Consider the following 20555-nt stretch of genomic DNA (forward strand, 5'->3'; position numbering starts at 1 on the left):
TACAGGCTCAGAGCACCCTAGGGGCAGTAGGATGAGGGATAATTTAAAACTTGTGTGCATGCCAAAGGCAAATAAGGTCAGTCCCAAGAAGTATGACTCAGTTTCAAAGCACGTGCAGAATTTGAGATGGATCATACCTTTACCCAAAGCATACTCAGCTTGCCAAACATTTGTAAAAGAGCTGAAAATGTGCAAGAAAAAATGTTATGTCATCTATCCCAGACGATAAAATTCAAACACAAGTCAGGGAAATTGAGAGCCACCTATTATGGACAGGGCAGACATACAGCCAATGTGACAAAACTCCCAGTTAGGCCAGGGGCATGAGAGAAGTCAATATTGACTGAGCTGAACACATTCATATGATGCGAGGACAGCTTATATCCTGATTGATCTACAGTGATTTGAAAGTAGAAGAAGGGGAGGGATCTGTCAAGGAACAACAGCAGTGTTGTTGGAATAGACTTGTGTAAAAGAATAGACAAAAAAAGCTATGCTGTGAAGAAAAAAATAGAAGCAAAGCAAAGAAGCTGGAAGGTGCTGCAAATTCAGTGTACAATTGCCTGAAGTCTTGAAAAGATTGTATTTGAAAAAGAACTATAGAAGGTGAAGGAACAAATTGATGAAGTTACAAAAGGGAAAGAGGAAAAAGTTGCTGAATCAGAGTGCAAGTGAAGATCCAGTGGCAAAAATAGGCAAAAGGGAAAAAATAAAACTGTTGCGGGAGGAAGTCTGGACATGACAGTTCATTAGAGAAAAGACAGAACCAAGACAACAAGGCTGGATTTTTCAAGGACACCAGGAAAAAAATAAGCCAGTTCTTTAAGGAAGAAGTTGTTGTACAAAACTGAAAGTATGTAGGAATATTGTTGTTGGTAAAATGACATCAAATTGTAGCAGTCCATTACAAACTTTTTAAAAACAGATCTTAACACCATTTTAGAAAAGTGGACCAAGTAGTCTTTGGAATGTGACCAAAGTGAGAAGATGAAGGCTAGTAAAGGGACTACAGGACTGGAACAGTAACAAATGTTTTGAATGAGAATATTGAGAACTATACCATTTTATTTCGCACAACAAAGTTAAAGAGCGTTATTAAAGTTGCAAAGTCCAGCAGTCAGAAATAGTTAATGCCATTAATAAGGCTGCCTATGCATCTATAATTCAGACCCTTTGTGTGTATGCATTATTATATAGTCTCTAGTTACATGATATCCTTTTTTGTTCTTCTTCCCCTCCTCATAGGACCCCGGCCTCATTGATACTGTACTTACTGAACAAGCAGCTATACAATACTTCGCGTTCTCCTCATTGTTCAATGGGTTCAGGCCTGCACATTATTCAAACACCACTCTAAAGACAGAATTATTAATTTCCCCACAGTCTTTTCTATGGTGTCTATCTCTGTAGTATCTGAGTACTTCACAAATATTAATGAATTCATCTTCACAACACCCTGGTGAGGTTAGTGGGTGGTATTAGCTCCATTTTACTGATGGGGGAATGGAAGCAAAGTAATTTAATGCAAAAAGTAACCATTAATTTTGGGTGCCCAATTCAGGATGCCTGGTACCAGACTTTTCCCAGTACTTTCTAGGTTCAAAGTACATCTCCCTATTCACTTCAACACTAGCTCTGAGTGTTCACACTGTAATTTCCTAGTTTAAAAAAAAATAGGGAGAAAAAAACAAAAACAAAAATAGAAATGTATCCTCTTGGAACATCCAGAACTCATCAGCAGGGTTGGAACCTTCAGATCCAGACCTTTATCACTTGAGCTAATGCAGTAACTGATGGCAAGAGTAGGTTGGCATCATCTATGTGGAGAAATACTAGGGGGACAGGTTGGGGATGGACATAGGCACTGACTCCATGGGTGCTCGGGCTGGAGCACCCAAGAAGAAAAAATGGTGGGTGCTGAGCACCCACCGGCAGCCTCCCTATTAGCACCTCCCTCTCCCCCCAGCACCTCCCACCCGCCAGTGGGCCCCACAGATCAGTGCCTCCCACTCTCTCCCTGTGCCTTCCGCCTACCGCAAACAGCTGTTTCGTGGCATGCAGGAGGCTGGGAGGGAGGAGCAAGGACGCAGCACACTCAGGGGAGGGGACGGAATGGGGTGGGGGGGGTAGGGTCTTGGGGGGGAAGGGAGGAGTGGGGGCAGGGCCTGAGGCGTAGCCAGGGGTCGAGCACCCCTGGGAACTATGAAAAGTCGGCACCTGTGTGGATGGAACTTTTTTCCCTTGACTTTCACAGATATTGGCTGACAGCAGAAGAATTCCCATTTCCCTCCAAGGGTTACCACTTTGTCGTTACCTATTTCTGTCCCATTCCTGTCTCTTGCATACCTGCAAACTCCTAATCTCAGTTCCATTCTCCTCAGCCTCCCACTTCCAGTCTCCACTCCTCAGGCTTCTCATCCCAGTCTTTTTTGCCCAGCAAGTCATAGTCTCTCCCCTCCATACTCCCCATTCCAGTTTGTTTCCTCTTACCCTCTCTCCATTTCCGCCCCCCAGCTCCTTGTCTCCTTGCCCAACCAATCCCAGTTCTTTCCTCTTGTCTTTTCAACCAATTTGTCTCTCCCCTACCCTAGCTTCCATGGTTCATGCCTGACCAGGTTTTCCATCCACACTGGATCCCAGTTCCAATCTTCCTCCCTGGGATCCTCATCCAAAATCATCATTATCTCCCCCCAATCCCACTCCACTCCAGCTCCATGTCACAGTCTCTTTGCCCAACTTCCCATTGCAGTTCAACCCCTGCACCCAGCTTTAGTCAGATCTGTCTTCCCTCACCCCTGTAATTTTCAGTCCCAGTCTTCTTATCCAATCAGTTTCAGGCTCGCCTCCCTCTGGCTCATCCAGTGTCCATTTCATTCCCATCCCCACCTACTAACTGATAGCCCTCTCTTACTTTCCTCCCCTGACTCCTCCAGATCCCAATCCTGTTCCCTGCACCTAGTCCTAGTCTCCTTGTCCAGCCAGTCACAGTCCCCAGCTACCACTCCCTGTCTCCTTTACTTCACAGTCCCAGTTTCTCTCTCCTTCCCTGCTAGCTTCCAGTCCCAGTTTCTATCCCTTCCCTCCTGAGGTCCTTGTTCCAATCTACCAGCCTTGCTTATGATTCACACTTGATGGTTTGTAAGGTGTTGGAGGAGGAATGTATTGTTTCTTTAATGCCAGGCATATTAGTGACTCAGGGACTCTGTGATGCCAACTGTCAGAGCAGGTCCTCACGGAGTCCATTTTGAAGCACTTGGAGGAGAGGAAGGTGATCAGGAACAGTCAGCATGGATTCACCAAGGGCAAGTCATGCCTGACCAACCTGATTGCCTTCTATGATGAGATAACTGGCTCTGTGGATATGGGGAAAGCAGTGGACATGATATATCTTGACTTTAGCAAAGCTTTTGATATGGTCTCCCACAGTATTCTTGCCAACAAGTTAAAGTATGGATTGGATGAATGGACTATTAGGTGGATAGAAACTTGACTAGATTGTCAGGCTCGACAGGTAGTGATCTATGGCTCGATATCTAGTTGGCAGCCGGTATCAAGTGGAGTTTCCCAGGGGTCGGTCCTGGGGCCGGTTTTGTTCAACATCTTTATTAATGATCTGGATGATGGGATGGCTTTCACCCTCAGCAAGTTCACAGATGACACTAAGCTGGGGGGAGAGGTAGATACGCTGGAAGGTAGGGGTACAATGCAGAGTGACCTAGACAAATTGGAGGATTGGGCCAAGAGAAATCTGATGATGTTCAACAAGGACAAGTGCAGAGTCCTGTACTTAGGACAGAAGAATCCCAGGCACCACCACATCCCAGGGGACCAACTTGCTAAGCAGCAGTTCTGCAGAAAAGGACCTGGGGATTACAGTGGATGAGAAGCTGGATATGAGTCAGCAGTGTGCCCTTGTTGCCAAGAAGGCTAACGGCATATTGGGCTGCATTAGTAGGAGCACTGCCAGCAGATCGAGGGAAGTGATTAGGACGGTGGTGAAGCACTGGAATGGGTTACCTAGGGAGGTGATGGAATCTCAGTCCTTAAAAGTTTAAGGCCCTGCTTGACAAAGCCCTGACTGGGATGATTTAGTTGGTATTGGTCCTGCTTTGAGCAGGGGGTTGGACTAGATCAGTGGTTCTCAAACTTCTCGCAGCCCCAGTTTGTTTACTTGCCGTGTCCGCAGGTTTGGCTGATCGCGGCTCCCACTGGCCGTGGTTCGCTGCTCCAGGCCAATGGGGGCTGCAGGAAGGGTGGCCAGCACGTCCCTCGGCCCGGGCCGCTTCCTGCAACCCCCATTTGCTTGGAGCGGCAAACCACGGCCAGTGGGAGCCGCGATCGGCTGAACCTGCGGACGCAGCAGGTAAACAAACGGGCTCTGCCTGCCACGGGCTTTCCCTGAACAAGTGGCAGCCCTAGTTTGAGAACCACTGGACTAGATGACCTCCTGAGGTCTCTTCCACCCCTAATCTTCTATGATTCTATTATATGAGTTCTGAAACTGATGTCCAGTAGCACATTGGCAGTTATAATCATTGAAACATTATGAAGGGCTGTTTAAGGAGTTATGTATCTCTAATTAAAAACATATATATGTTCTAAGGGTCTTGGAGTTGAGGACAGTCACCAGAAGGTGACATACCTCAGAAATGTTCCTAACAGGCACTGACATTTATTTCCCTGTCTGACCATTTGTGTATTGCAGGGATCGGCAACCTCTGGCACGCAGCCCATCAGGAAAATCTGCTGGCGGGACGGGAAGGTTTGTTTACCGCAGTGTCTGCAGGTTCGGCCAATCACAGATCACACTGGCTGTGGTTCACCGTTCCAGGCCAATGGGGGCTGCGGGAAGTGGCGTAGGCCAAGGAATGTGCTGGCCGCCGCTTCTCGCAGCCCCCATTGGCCTGGAATGGTGAACCACGGCCAGTGGGAGCTGCGATCGGCTGACCATGTGGACGCTGCAGGTAAACAAACCATCCTGGCCCACCAGTGGATTTCCCTGATGGGCTGCGTGCCAAAAGTTGCTGATTCCTGGTGTATTGTATGCCTATCTGCATACACAGCAAATTGAGAGACTGTGTGAAATCTATAGGAAGAAATAAACCACAGGGGGTGTCCTGTTATGAATAAATACAAAGCATTGGTCTGGTATATGTTGGAGTTCAGAGACACTGAATCCTTCACTTAGAGGCAAACAGACACTGTCCTTATCTCAAGAAAGAATGCTCACAACCAGCCTGGTTGGAAAGCTCTGAATGGATTTTGGGTAAGGAACACTTTATTAGATGTGAGTGTTTTATTAATTAAGTCTAGACTCTACAATGCTTTTAATGATTTTTATATGTAACCATTTGTTTCCAATATGTCTACTTACTACCACTTGAATCTCTACACTTCGTTAAATAAGCATAGACTTGATGTCACAATAAACATATCTAAGTGCTGTGTGTTAAGCAGAGTGGTGATCTGAGGTGTAACTGGTGAGCTGGAGTGTACTCTTTCTTGGAAGCAGTGGAATGATGAATTCTGAGAGGGTCCAGCTGACCAGAGACTGGACCCTCCCCCTCCACAAGGATGCTTAGAGGGCTCAAGGGTTGGAGTGTGCCAATCACTAACATATAGAATGACTGCGAGGCCTAGAGGGGAGTGCTTGTGTTAGCAAGCTATCGGGAAGGCACAACTTGGGTGAGTAGAGAGCCATGTAGGATATGCACTCAGGTACATACTCACACTCTTCAGGTGTATCTTTACTGGCCTAAGCCATGTTTCACCATGTACACTACTATTTATACCTGTACTATGGTGGCTATGTGAGTGTTACACTACACTCTGCTGAAATAAATATGTTGTGTAGACACATCCTTATAGTGTGTATGGTGATTTTGGCCGCCTAATGCAGGAGCCATCACTACAGGACCCAACTGAGATCAGAGCCTCATTGTGCTAGGCACTATATCGATACCTAGTAAGAGACAGTCCTTGACCCCTGGAACTTACAATTTAGTGAAAAGCCTAGGGGTCAGTTTGTGAGTTTGGACCTTTAGATAGGGAAAACGTTTTAAATCATTACTGAGCTGGGCAGGATTCAAACTAGTGACCCCCAGTTGCAAGGCTCTGTAGCTCATTATCAAAGTGCTGAGACATCCAGTCTCCATAAATACTAATGTGGTATCTTTGAATCTAAACTTGCTTTCTACAAAGAAATGAATTTATTAAAATCAAGGTCTGCCCTTTTTTAGCACTTTCATAATGGAAGACCCTGCAATTTCCACTCTCTGGAAAGATAGACAAAATCTCCCATATATCTCCAACATGCTCTCAGCTGAGAAGCTCCTGCTTTCAGCTCTGTGGCGTAATGAGGACTGTGCTGGATTTACAAGCTACCACCTGAAGAGTAGGGGAGTTTCCTGCTCCTTCTTGCAGGCTAGAATAGAGCCCTATACCCCACCCCAAGCCTAACAGGACCTGAAAAAAAGTGTCTGGTCAGGTTGGGTCTGCAAATGACACAACCAACTTGAGCTTGGGTCAGGGCAGCTCCATTCACCTCCTCCTGCCCCTGGAGTCACAGTAGTGGCAGCTGTGTGCCCCACTCCTGCTCGCCACTACCACCTTGCTGTGCTGTGTGTCTGGTGTAGAGACAGTGTGATGACAAGTTGTGAAACCTCTCACTCTGCAGCTATCTGGCAGCTGGTGAGGATGGGGCACGCAGCTGCCTCTCACTCTGCAGTACGCAGCTACCGTCAGGCCAATCCCACAGGTAGGAGGCATGCAAAGGTGGATTGCAGGCACTTGTGGGGTGGAGAGGGAAGCCCCCATCAAGCCAACTTGAGGTGGTGGCACTGACATGGGTTCAGGTCACATCTGAAAATGACTAAACCCTCTTGGGCACAGGTCAGGTTTGGGTCCAGGTTGGGCTTTAAAATTAGACCTGAGCAGACCTCTAGGCTAGGGGGTTTTGTAGCAAAATGTGCAATCAGACTCAATCTGAAAAGAGAGAGTCTATAGAATGATGGGGTGAGTAGTGTCTCTCTGTCTTAGGTAGCAGTCTTCTCTGTCTCTTCCTGTTTTAGGATTCTTGTGGTCTGGATCTGGATGTTCTAGTGGATCTCAAATTAAATGACTCAACAATGTGATGCAGTTTAAAAAAATAGCAAATATTGTTCTGGGGTGTATTAACAGAAGTGTTGCACGCAAGACAAGGGAGAGAATTGTCCCACTCCACACTGGTGAGGCCTCAGCTGGAGTACTGTGTCTGGCTCCGGACTTCAGGAAAGATGTGGACAAATTGGAGAGATTCCAGAGGAGAACAACAAAATGACAGTTTGTCTGGCTGCTTGATGCCCTCATTCAATAATGCTGGTGAGTTTCTGTTGCATGGGAAAACAACATCTCCATATGTAAAGAGGCAGACTCCTGATATTTAATGTACTTCAACCATGGTATTCTTGCTGCCAAGTTAAAGAAGTATGGGCTGGATGAATGGACTGTAAGGTGGATAGAAAGCTGGCTAGATCGTCGGGCTCAACGGGTAGTGATCAATGGCTCCATGTCTAGTTGGCAGCCAGTTTCAAGCGGAGTGCCCCAAGGGTCGGTCCTGGGGCCGGTTTTGTTTAATATCTTTATTAATGATCTGGAGGATGGTGTGGACTGCACTCTCAGCAAGTTTGCCGATGACACTAAACTAGGAGGCGTGGTAGATACACTAGAGGGTAGGGATCGGATACAGAGGGACCTAGACAAATTAGAGGATTGGGCCAAAAGAAACCTGATGAGGTTCAACAAGGAGAAGTGCAGAGTCCTGCACTTAGGACGGAAGAATCCCATGCACAGCTACAGACTAGGGACCGAATGGCTAGGTAGCAGTTCTGCAGAAAAGCACCTAGGGGTCACAGTGGACGAGAAGCTGGATATGAGTCAACAGTGTGCTCTTGTTGCCAAGAAGGCTAACGGCATTTTGGGCTGTATAAGTAGGGGCATTGCCAGCAGATCGAGGGACGTGATCGTTCCCCTTTATTCAACATTGGTGAGGCCTCATCTGGAGTACTGTGTCCAGTTTTCGGCCCCACACTACAAGAAGGATGTGGAAAAATTGGAAAGAGTCCAGCGGAGGGCAACAAAAATGATTAGGGGTCTGGAGCGCATGACTTATGAGGAGAGGCTGAGGGAACTGGGATTGCTTAGTCTCCAGAAGAGAAGAATGAGGGGGGATTTGATAGCAGCCTTCAACTACCTGAAGGGGGGTTCCAAAGAGGATGGAACTCGGCTGTTCTCAATGGTGGCAGATGACAGAACAAGGAGCAATGCTCTCAAGTTGCAGTGGGGGAGGTCTAGGTTGGATATTAGGAAACATTATTTCACTAGGAGGGTGGTGAAGCACTGGAATGCGTTACCTAGGGAGGTGGTGGAGTCTCCTTCCTTGGAGGTTTTTAAGGCCCGGCTTGACAAAGCCCTGGCTGGGATGATTTAGTTGGGAATTGGTCCTGCTTTGAGCAGGGGGTTGGACTAGATGACCTCCTGAGGTCCCTTCCAACCCTGATATTCTATGATTCTATGGTTTCCAGGTAACCATTCAAGTTGCAGCAGATAGTTAGAAACACTTGAACCATCTCTACAAATATAGCACTGCAGTAATTACCACCCTAATTGTCTGATACAAACATGAAGTGGAACTGTACAAGAATACAATAGAACAGCATGGAGTTAGCAGTCTTTTGGGCAATTGTAAAAAATAAAATATATACAGGTGCTTCTACATAAAACACTCTATTTAAATATACTGGAAATACTGACTACAGCAGTGGGTCATATAAAAGGGATACTTTGTCTTTGCATTTCTTTTTTACATCATGTTTGCCCATAAACATCCTCAACTTTCTGGTATTATCTGTTCTGAATAGTGCTATATGTACTGTTCATATCAAAGTGCAGAAGTGCTAATGCAGAAGTCCACATTTTAGTTCAATTTTCAGAGCACCAGAAAATTAATTTCAATTTTTTGTTTTGGTTCTATTTTTTGTTCTTTTTCTCTTTTGCTCATTTGATCAGTTTGCTGTTTGCAATATATTTAGAGTTGTTGTCTGGTTTGAAACTATGGACTGGACACATGGTGAAAATTGTCTGATATTTTTACTGTGTCCTTGATTAGCTGATGTGATCATGAAGGTTATCACAGCTGAAGCTATTTTCCCTTGTTTTCTGAGAAAATATTTGTTTCTATTTCACTTAATGTTTCTGCTCCATCTGGAAAAGTTTTCTTTTAGTCTTTTTTTTTTTTTAACTCTATTCACTCTTCTATACAGGTTATTATACCACTGTGATGTCTGAGAACCCATGTCAGCATGATTCTGCCAGGGAGTGGCCTGCAATAGCATATTAATCATATTCTCTAATTAGTTTGGACCAGATTCTGAAACCCTTACTCATATTGAATAGCACCTTACTCCACCAGTGGTCCCAGGACTTCAATAGAACTGTTTTGAAGTAAACTGTATCAGAATCTGGTCCTTTGAAAGCTGATTTATTTTATTCTCTTATGTTTGGCCTATGCTATGACTTGAACTTTAACTGCATCACTGCACCATAGTCCAGAACAAAATGTGTAAAATCTATTGAATCACAAGCTAAGGTGTTTCTCATCCTGGATTTGGTCATTGTTTGCTCATCTTCTCGTTTCTTCATTGATTCCCAACACTAAGAGAGAGGATGGGACTTTATCTTACAACTAGCCCTTGCCTCCAGTATGTTTGCCATTTATTAGCTAGAAGCAGTAACATTCCAGAAGAGGTCTGGCCCCATCACAAAAGTTTCTCTTCCTCCAACCAACCCCAGGGTGCCAGTGTGTCTGCAAAGATTTAACACAGCCTTGAGAAATGCAGGACATTAAAGTTCTGCTGGAAGGCTATGATTTCACACTGGGTTACACCCAAACTGCATAGCTGGACATTAAAAGGTTCTTCCAGTGTACTGGCCACTCATTATCCTGAGATCACGTTCTTGTGACAAGACAGAGACCGATGTTCTAGACTAGTGACCAAAATCACACCAATGCTTGTTGTTCTGAGGGGTGAATTCTCCACATAACCCAGTGACACACTGTCTGCCAATCTCTGAGAGACTTGCTTATAAAGGGAGAATTGTTCAACTCTTAGTATCCCACCTTGCCACCCTATCTCCCAAGGACTTGGCATTAGGAGAGGGAAAAACTTCCCCAACACCCATTGTCCGCCTGTGTCTGCCAATCTCATAGGAACATCGTTTTAGACTAACTTAAGCTGTCAACACCTCTATGTGTGAGCAGATGCCAGATTTCGGCAGAGTAACTGTACAATGGGAAAGTGTTAAAGCTCAAACTGTCAACACCTCTGTGCAAGCAGATGCTAGGTCTCGGCAGAGTTACAAGACAATGGGGGGGAATGCTTCAACTGTCAACACCCTTCAGGGGTGCAGATACTGGGTTTTGACAGAGTTAAAATTAAGTGAGGAATCTGGTGTTAGCCCCTAGCTTGCAAGCAAAGTCTGGGTTTTGGCAGACATTGAATTAAGTAATGAATATGGTACAAAACCATTTCCCAATCTCCTCCCTTCCCCCTCCGCCTCCAAGAGCAGGTGCTGGTTTTACAGGACTATTTGTCCCCAGCGTTAAATTTAAATCAATGCAAATTGGGGGGGGGGGGGGGGGAAACAGAGTACAGTGAAAAAAACCAAATACTTTCTTGTGTTCCTGCTCATGTGCCTAATTTGTGGTACTGAGTACTGGGTTTTGGAATCAGCATGTATCACCAAGGCTTGTAATAGTGAAATAATACTTACATAAAAGTGAATTGAGATGAGAAAAACTGTACAATCAGGGCATGATTAGGTTCTAAACGGCCAGAGAGAGATAGGTAGGGAATCCTGTAATGGATAAAGATCTATTCATTGACTAAAAAGCAACAGAGAGTCCTGTGGCACCTTTAAGACTAACAGACGTATTGGAGCATAAGCTTTCGTGGGTGAATGCCCACTTCGTCGGCTTATGCTCCAATACATCTGTTAGTCTTAAAGGTGCCACAGGACTCTGTTGCTTTTTACAGATCCAGACTAACATGGCTACCCCTCTGATACTTATTCATTGACTGAAACTCAGTTTTCCAGTTGTGCCCTGTTGTATAACTGCACGTTTCAGGAATTTTGGGGGCGGGGGGGGTGGGGGTAGAACTACTGGGATTTTCTAAATCACCTGGGCTCAGACAAGGACGATAAGGACATCCTGTGGGAATGTAAGTGACTCCAAGTGCCCAAGTGATAGATCCCTCCCAGTTTAACAAAAATAAATGTATTTGTTCCAATGATACTGATAGTGTAAGAGTCTTCAGATAGTGTGAGAGCTATGCACCTTTACTAATTTTCCCAGTTAATAGGATGTTATCAGAGTACTATCATTTAAAATATGACCTCCAAAATATGTCTTTTGGATTGAAAAAAGAAATTTCCCCTGAAACCTTAATGTTCAGTCCTGGAAGATGCTGAGAGCTTCCAATGCCCATTGAAGTCAGAGGTGGGGGCAATCAGCATTTCACAACAGTGCTCAGTACCTTGAAGATGGAATCTTTAATGTTGTGCCATCAATATTAGATATAGCTCACATTGCTCCCCAGCTCTTTGTATTCCTCAGGCAGTGCAAAGGAGCTGATTTTGACTGTAAATGGGTAATGGAGAATTCCTATAGTGAAGGGGAACTCCCCACTTACGTAAAGGTAGGGGATACCGCTCCTGTGCCAACTGCTTCCCCCACTCCTGGCATAGGAGGCATGCTGAGTGTAATAGGGCTGTGACAGGCATGAGGTATGGGTTTGGTGAAGCTCCTCTCTGCTATGATAAGCCTTCAGAAGCATAAGTTACTGTAGCTCCATGGTTGTTTTAACTCAAGTCCAGGTTAGGCTAGTGCATAATCATGGATCCATAAGCAAGTCCATAGTGTATAATTACTACTTATTATTTGCCAAACTTAAGCAACCTGAACTATTTCTAGTCCAACTCCTCTTTCCCGTCACTCACCTTTCTGAAAGTGGCAGCTGCGTGTCTGAAATTTACATCATTACGTCTCCGTTCACAAGCAAACAGGTCTAATGGTTCTCTGTCATTTTACTAAGAAGCAATTACATTTGTTGTTGCACTCTGAAAAATAAACTGCTATTCATCTTTTACATATAAATATTTCCAAATTGCAACCTATAAAGAAGCCCCTGAGCAGGAGAGTCACTACAAAAGCTAACAGGGCAGCTTTAGGGAAAAAAAACAAAAGCAATCTCGTGAGCTATTCAAGTCAGCTATATTAACCCTCTAATGCTTTGTTAAATGGTTTAAAGAACTGTTCGGATTTGCTCTCCATTCTGTACAATTTTCAGAAGTTTCAGGGATCATTTAGAAAATTGTTAGCAAGTGAAGTCTGCACTATAACAGTGATATTTTTTGGGACTCATGAGAACAGCAATATACTGCTAAAGTACTGTACTTCCATGAGGATTATATAAGGAGTGTTTCAACACAAGAGGCTTCCATACGCAATGCATTATTGATAGAACACCTTTGCTTGGATAATGAAAAGCCTCAGTATTAATTTGGAGGAATAATTCTTGTTCAGAAAAGGGAGCAGAATGTGTACAGTCAATGAAAAGCTTTTCCTCATTTTCACATTATATTAGTGAGTTCTGGACAATAGTTTCTATAGCTCTGAACTTTCAGTATTGTTGGAAGTATTCTACTTTCTATATTTTGCTATGCCTGATGAAAGAAGGACTCTTCAGTGTTCAGTTGCTTAAAGTGGATATTGTTACACTTTCAGATACAAGGGAAAATAAATATGATGACGATATTTCCCCCTTAAAACGTAATATAGGGTATCATAGGGCACAGGTACTGTCTAAAACAAGTCTAAACAAACAACTACTTTAAGGACAAAGACCAAACTCTGAGTAGAGAAACATTTAAAATATTAGATAATTATACAAGTAATAGAGCCTGATCCAAAGTCCATTGAAGTCAATAAGAAGGCTCATATTGACAGCCTCTGGATCAGACCTGTAGAGAGGAAAGATCATCTTGTTTATTCCCTTGCCAATGCAGGATTTCCTATATAGAATATTGTTCGATACTAGCCCAGTCTAGTTTTCAGTGGTGCTAACTAAAATATAAGCCTTTTCTCACTTTCTCTGGGGGATGAGAACAACTGCACAATTAGCGCATAATGGAGAGACATGGGCAAGGAATCCTTTCATGAGTTAAAAATCTATACATTGACTGCCACTCAGTTCTCCAACTGGACCCTGGTGTTTAACCACATTTCAGGGAAAAAACAAACCTAATAAGATTCCCTAAATAACCTAGGCTCAGGCAGGGACTTCCTGGACATCCTGGGAAATTGTAACTCAATCAAAGTGCCTACGTGATATATCCCTCCCAATTTTAAAAGTGGAAATGTATCTGTTCCAGTGATATACACTGAGATCTTTTGTATTATCAGATTGAGGGCTATGCAGTGTTGTAAGAAATCCAAGGCAGCTGTTTTAACACTATAATCCTTTGTAAAATTCTGTAAAGAACTGCTCTGATATGTCTGCCATCCTGTATAATTTCCAGAAGTCTCAAGGATCACTTAGAAAACTTCAGTATCCAGTGAGATCTGAGCGACAACAAAACAATTTTAGAGACTCACGAGAATGAATAGAAACTGCTAAAGGAATATTGTACTTCAGTGACTATTATGTAAGGAGTGTTTCAACACAAAAAGCTTCTATATACAATGCATTATTGATAGAACACCTTTGATTGGATAATGAAAAGCCTCAGTATTAATTTGGAGGAATAATTCTTTGCAGAGGTGGTAGTAGAATGTGTACAGTCCATGAAAAGTGTTTCTTCATTTTCAACATCATATTATAGAGCTCTAAACAATAATTTCTATAGGTCTGGTCTTTCAGTATTGTTGGTAGTATGCTAGTTTCTATATTTTTCTATGCCTGATGGAAGAAGGACTCTTCAGTGTTCCATACTGAAAAGTGGATATTATTATACTTTCAGATATGGAAAAATAACTAGGATGGAAAATGCACTTTCATCTGAGATTTATACATTGGGATATTTTCCTTGATGTTCACTCTAAATTTCCTTTCCTTAACTTCACATTTGTACACCTTAGACCAAAACAAATATTTTTTTCCTCCTCCTTCATGTTTACCCCTTTCAAGTAGGGGTATTACTAACAATTAGAAGTTCGTAGTTGCTTCCTGCCCACAACTTTTTCAGCCTCCAAAAGAGGTAAATAATGGGGTAAATTGTTTTTCTGTCCTGCATCTACAGAGGCTGGCTTGGCAACAGAACAGATATAGTTCTGTGGTCAAAAGGGTGGTGGTATTCTTGTGGATGCCTATGCAAGCAGTACACAACAATTGTATTAAATGCCACTCCACTCTGCCAGTTGAGTGGCAATATGCAGGTATGGCTGTCTAGATTTTTACACTTTACTGGATGTGGACTCTGATTCAACAATGCACTTCAGCACAAGTAGTCCCATTGACTTAAATGAGACTATTCATGTGCCTAATGTTACAAACCTGCTAAAATATCTTGCTAAATTAGGGCCATGGGCAGCCTGCTGAGGGGGGGGAAAAAAAACCTAACTTCAAGAAGATCACCAACTTCCACATCTCTTTACCTATCATATTGCTTTGGGTTTCCTCTTGGAAATGTTTTATTAAATTAAACTGCATTTTGCAAGACTTCTTCTAGATTTGGGGCATTGGATGTACACCTTTATAAGTGTTTGGAAAATGTTGTATTAATATGAATTAATACAATCTACTTTAAATTTATATTGAGCCAAACTACAATTGGTCCTCAGATAGTCAAACCTACCATATTTATCTGTAAATAGGAGTGGGTTGAAGCATTTTACCTCTTCAATAGGTATGTCTGCCCCTAGCAGTCAGTTTTTTTTTCTTTTAAGGTATCGGGTTTTCAGCACTTTCTGAAAATGTTGCCCCCTTAAGAAATCCAAAATTGGGTACCCTAAAACTGAGGTACCCAAAAATCACTAGTCAAATTCAAAACCTACAGATAAATGAAATAAATTATCCCAAATACTAAAATCAAACATTTACTGAAATATTCAATTGTCTAATAATACTCCCAACATAACAACTTTTCCCTACACTCACTAAGGTACTTGTCTTAACACTCAACCTAATTTGATGATTAAACCACACTTTACACATTTGAACTTTCATCACCCCATTCATAGAACTCTCTAAATTAATTTGTGTTGTATCACCTACATGACTTTTATGAATGTTTAGCAGATTACATGCAAAGATTATTAAAGTACAGAACAGTCACAAGGTCAATCTCCAATCTAATTAAAAATTAATTTAGTTATGCAAAAAATTCATGTTTGCATTAAAAATTGCTGTGCTTTAGAGTAAGTGAGGGGATGAAGAATAGAAAAAAGGATGGGGAAAGAAACTAACCCACAATCTTATCTACTAAGTTTCAGATCAAATGTTTTCCAAACACAGTTTTGCAGGTAATTAACAGTCAGTGCTACTTAGAGCAAGTATTTGTCTGCTGTATATAGATAATACTTTGCACTTCAGCAATACCTACTATTTGAGGAGCTCAATTAATCTTCATAGCACTTCCATGAGATACATCAGCATTATTTTGTAAGTTTGTAAGGTAACTCCCTTCTCTTCATGTGTCAGTATATTTATGCCTGAATCTGTAATTTTCACTTCATGCATCTGAAGAAGTGGGTTTTTTACCCACGAAAGCTTATGCTCAAATTAATCTGTTAGTCTTTAAGGTGCCACTGGACTCCTCGTTGTTTTTGTAGCTACAGACTAACACGGCTACCCCCTTGATACTTGATCAGCATTATTATCACCCTTTTATTGACAGGAAAAGTTGTCAAGTGACTTAGCAACATCACACAAGAAGTCTACAGAAGAACCAGCAACAAAACCAGACCAACTGCCTCCTAGTTCTGTGCTTTAAACACCAGGCCATTGTTTGGGGCTAAAACTCTGTTTCCACAGTAGATGTGGTAGTGGCTATTTCTATGAAATTTCTTGTCCTTATTTTCTCATCTTCACAATTATTCTACTTGGATTTTTATACAACACCCACGAACAAAACCGGCCCCAGGAACGACCCTTGGGGCACTCCACTTGATACCGGCTGCCAACTAGACATGGAGCCATTGATCACTACCAGTTGAGCCCAACGATCTAGCCAGCTTTCTATCCTCCTTATAGTCCATTCATCCAGCCCATACTTCTTTAACTTGCCAGCAAGAATACTGTGGGAGACCGTATCAAAAGCTTTGCTGAAGTCAAGGAATAACACCTCCACTGCTTTCCCCTCATCCACAGATCCAGTTATCTCATCATAGAAGGAAATTAGGTTAGTCAGGCATGACTTGCCCTTGGTGAATCCATGCTGACTGTTCCTGATCACTTTCCTCTCCTTTAAGTGCTTCAGAATTGATTCCTTGAGGACCTGCTTCATGATTTTTCCAGGGACTGAGGTGAGGCTGACTGGCCTGTAGTTCTCCGGATCCTCCTCCTTCCCTTTTTTAAAGATGGGCACTACATTAGCTTTTTTTCCAGTCATCCGGGACCTCCCCCGATCGCCATGAGTTTTCAAAGATGGCTCTGCAATCACATCTGCCAACTCCTTTAGCACCCTCGGATGCAGCGCATCCGGCCCCATGGATTTGTGCTCATCCAGCTTTTCTAGATAGTCCCGAACCACTTCTTTCTTCACAGAGAGCTGGTCACCTCCACCCCATGCTGTGCTGCCCAGTTCAGCAGTCTGGGAGCTGACCTGGTTCGTGAAGACAGAGGCAAAAAAATCATTGAGTACATTAGCTTTTTCCACATCCTCGGTCACTAGGTTGCCTCCCTCATTCAGTAAGGGGCCCACACTTTCCTTGACTTTCTTCTTGTTGCTAACATACCTGAAGAAACCCTTCTTGTTACTCTTAACATCTCTTGCTAGCTGCAACTCCAAGTGTGCTTTGGCCTTCCTGATTTCAGTCCTGCATGCCTGAGCAATATTTTTATACTCCTCCCTGGGTATTTGCCCAATCTTCCACTTCTTGTAAGCTTCTTTTTTGCATTTAAGATCAGCAAGGATTTCACTGTTTAGCCAAGCTGGTCGCCTGCCATATTTACTATTCTTTCTACACATCGGGATGGTTTGTTCCTGCAATTGCAATAAGGATTCTTTAAAATACAGCCAGCTCTCCTGGACCCCTTTGCCCTTCATGTTATTCTCCCAGGGGATCCTGCCCATCTGTTCCCTGAGGGAGTCAAACTCTGCTTTTCTGAAGTCCAGGGTCCGTATTCTGCTGCTCTCCTTTCTTCCTTGTGTCAGGATCCTGAACTCGACCATCTCATGGTCACTGCCTCCCAGGTTCCCATCCACTTTTGCTTCCCCTACTAATTCTTCACGGTTTGTGAGCAGCAGGTCAAGAAGAGCTCTGCCCCTAGTTGGTTCCTCCAGCACTTTCACCAGGAAATTTTCCCCTACACTTTCCAAAAACTTCCTGGAGTGTCTGTGCACCACTGTATTGCTCTCCCAGCAGATATCAGGGTGATTAAAGTCTCCCATGAGAACCAGGACCTGTGATCTAGTAACTTCTGTTAGTTGCCGGAAGAAAGCCTCATCCACCTCATCCCCCTGGTCTGGTGGTCTATAGCAGACTCCCACCACGACATCACCCTTGTTGCTCACACTTCTGAACTTAATCCAGAGACTCTCAGGTTTTTCTGCAGTTTCATACTGGAGCTCTGAGCAGTCATACTGCTCTCTTACATACAATGCAACTCCACCACCTTTTCTGCCCTGCCTGTCCTTCCTGAACAGTTTATATCCAGTTTATATCTGTGTAGCCTGAAAGCTTGTCTCTTTCACCAACAGAAATAAAAGATATTTCCTCATCCACCTTGTCTCTGTAAGGAGCATTTTGAGTATCTGGTGAAGCCTATAAACAACTCTTCCCGTGTATTCATCTGCCTGCCTATTATCACAGTGACATCTTGGTTTCTTACTAGTTTAATCATTGATCCTAGACACTCATTTCTTCTGTGGAAGATAATGCTTTTAACATATGGATCTGGCTAGGAAAGTATGCCTCTCAGAAGTGGACCATAGTTATCCATGTCTTTGTTTTTTCCAAGCTACACTACTGCAAAACATTCTCCTTGGGGCTAATTTTGAAGTTTTTGCCTTATACAAAATGCATCTGTCTTCTGAGTGAAGCAGATCAGGGAGAGATATTATGCTAGTTTTCCACACTGTGTAATCCATTTCCATGTGAAACTCAAGGAGCTGCTTACTCTCTGCAGAATTCTCAACTGCCTTGGTCCAAGTTACCTGAGGTCATATCTCCCTTTCAGACTGCTATCGCACCTGCATACATCAGGCACACTTAAGCCATCCAAAAATGAAGTTAACTTGAGATGCAATCAGGGCCACCTTGATATTGTGTTTGTGCCAGAAATATCTGTAAGGAACTTAGTCACAAATTTAGAATGTGTTGCAAGATGCATATTTATTTTCAGACTCTTCCACTGCTACCTGTGGCCTCTGAAATCCATGGTGTTTAGACTGAGAGGTAGGCTTTTCTCCATATATGACTGTGACGGGTTGGACCCCTTAAGGCGCCACCTGATGTGCTAAGATATCACTGAACCTGCCTCTTATGCCAGCTTGGGTACCCTTTTTACCTGTCTTGCTGAGCTAGGCTATTAAGCTTCCTCCAGCAAACACACAGGCAGGGACACACCCAACTGCAGAACAAAACTGACACTGAGATCAACTCCGGGAAGATTCAGCTTAAGAGACTTGCCCCAGCATGCAGGTGTCCACCTCCCTTGGAGTGCAGACCCAAATGTATATTATGAACTCCGCCTTCTCCCTCTATGTGGAGGAAGTTATGCACAGCCTCTTCTCCCACCCCACCCCACCCCCCAATTATGAATTGCATAAACTGGGTTATATTATAAACAAGAAAAATGTTTTGTGACAAAGTTCCTCCTCTGCCTTGGTGGGTCCTGCGCTTATTGGCAGATTTGCTCCCTTCAGAGTTTCATGGCAGCCCTCCTTTTGGCCACTTTTGCTACTGGCTCACACCTGCCGTTTGGTTAACCTCATCACTGGCCAGCATGGGGAAAAGGAAGAAGAACAATCCCTGCAGTCTCTGCTGATCCACCTAGTGGGTCGGGGGACAGGCCAGGGACCGTCTCCTCTGGTGGGACCCACAGTCCAGGTCAACTCCCCTTAGATCCAATAGGGGCAGGGGAATGGGGGGAACCCAGTCCCACCCTCTACTCCACGTTCCAGCCCAGGGCCCTGTGGATCACAGCTGTCTACAGAGTTTCTTGTAACAACTGTGTGACAGCTACAACTCCCTGGGCTACTTCCCCATGGTCTCCTCCCAACACCTTCTTTATCCTCACCACAGGACCTTCCTCCTGATGCCATACAGCGTTTGTACTCCTCAGTCCTCCAGCAGCACACCCTCTCACTCTCAGCTCCTTGCGCACCCCTCACTGACTGAAGTGAGGTCCTGGTTAGCCAGCCTGTCTTAATGGATTCTAGCAGCTTCTTAATTGGTTCCAGGTCTCCTAATTTGCCTGCCTTAATTGGTTCCAGCAAGTTCCTGATTCCTGGAACTGCCCCTGTTACCTTACCCAGGGGAAAGGAACCTGCTTAATCATGGGGTAATCGTATTGGGATCCAGGAAGTGCTAAAGGATCCCCTCCCCCAGCCTAAGGGGGGGGGGGTCCACAGGACCTGGAGACCAAAAAATTACGGGGGACAACTAATAAAAGAACAGGGACAGGAGTGAGGTCAAAGGGTCAAACGACCCTTTGACCTCACTCCTGGGGCTAATAGAAGGCAGATATATCACTCTTCTGGCCGTCCTTGGGGGCAACAAGTCCCCCACTTCAAAGGACTTGAAGAAGATTCTCAACGGTGTAGACATTGAGACGGATGAACACCTGAACAAGGTTATTGGTGAACTGAACGGAAAAAATATAGAGGATGCCATTGCTCAGGGTAACAGCAAACTTGCCAGCATGCCAGCTGGTGGAGCTGTAGCAGTCTCAGCTGGACCAGGTTCTGCTGCTCCTGCTGAGGAGAAGAAAGATCAGAAGGAGGAGTCTGAGAAATCTGACGATGACATGGGATTTGGCCTATTTGACTAAACTTTTGCTACAGAAGTTAATAAAACATTTTCTTTAAAATGGAAAAAAAAATCACTCTCCTGTAGCCATCTGCCTGACCCTGTCACAGTTTATTATCTACAAAAGGTGGATTTTAAGTGAATATAAGAGATAACAGAGAGAAAAAAGTAGATTACTAAACAAATAAAACCAACATGCAAAGAAATTGGTTACAAATAGTAGTTTCTCACCCTAGATCTTGTTGCAGGCAGATTACAAAAAGTCTTGAAAGGCAGCTACACAGGTCTCCAGCTTGAGACCTCAGGTATTGTTACTCACAAGCTA

General features: G+C 43.7%; 1 protein-coding gene across 1 annotated transcript; it reads left to right on the forward strand.

Moving 5' to 3' along the window:
- The first annotated feature begins 6696 nt into the window (after positions 1-6696).
- LOC135879684 (large ribosomal subunit protein P2-like) lies at positions 6697-20303 on the forward strand. The gene is made up of 2 exons (XM_065405733.1): positions 6697-6757; positions 19939-20303. The coding sequence occupies exons 1-2, from the start codon at positions 6697-6699 to the stop codon at positions 20250-20252; spliced, it is 375 nt and encodes a 124-aa protein (XP_065261805.1). The 3' UTR covers positions 20253-20303.
- Positions 20304-20555: the final 252 nt, after the last annotated feature.

The sequence above is a fragment of the Emys orbicularis genome, chromosome 5, assembly GCF_028017835.1.
Source record: "Emys orbicularis isolate rEmyOrb1 chromosome 5, rEmyOrb1.hap1, whole genome shotgun sequence".
Lineage (NCBI taxonomy): Eukaryota > Metazoa > Chordata > Testudines > Emydidae > Emys > Emys orbicularis.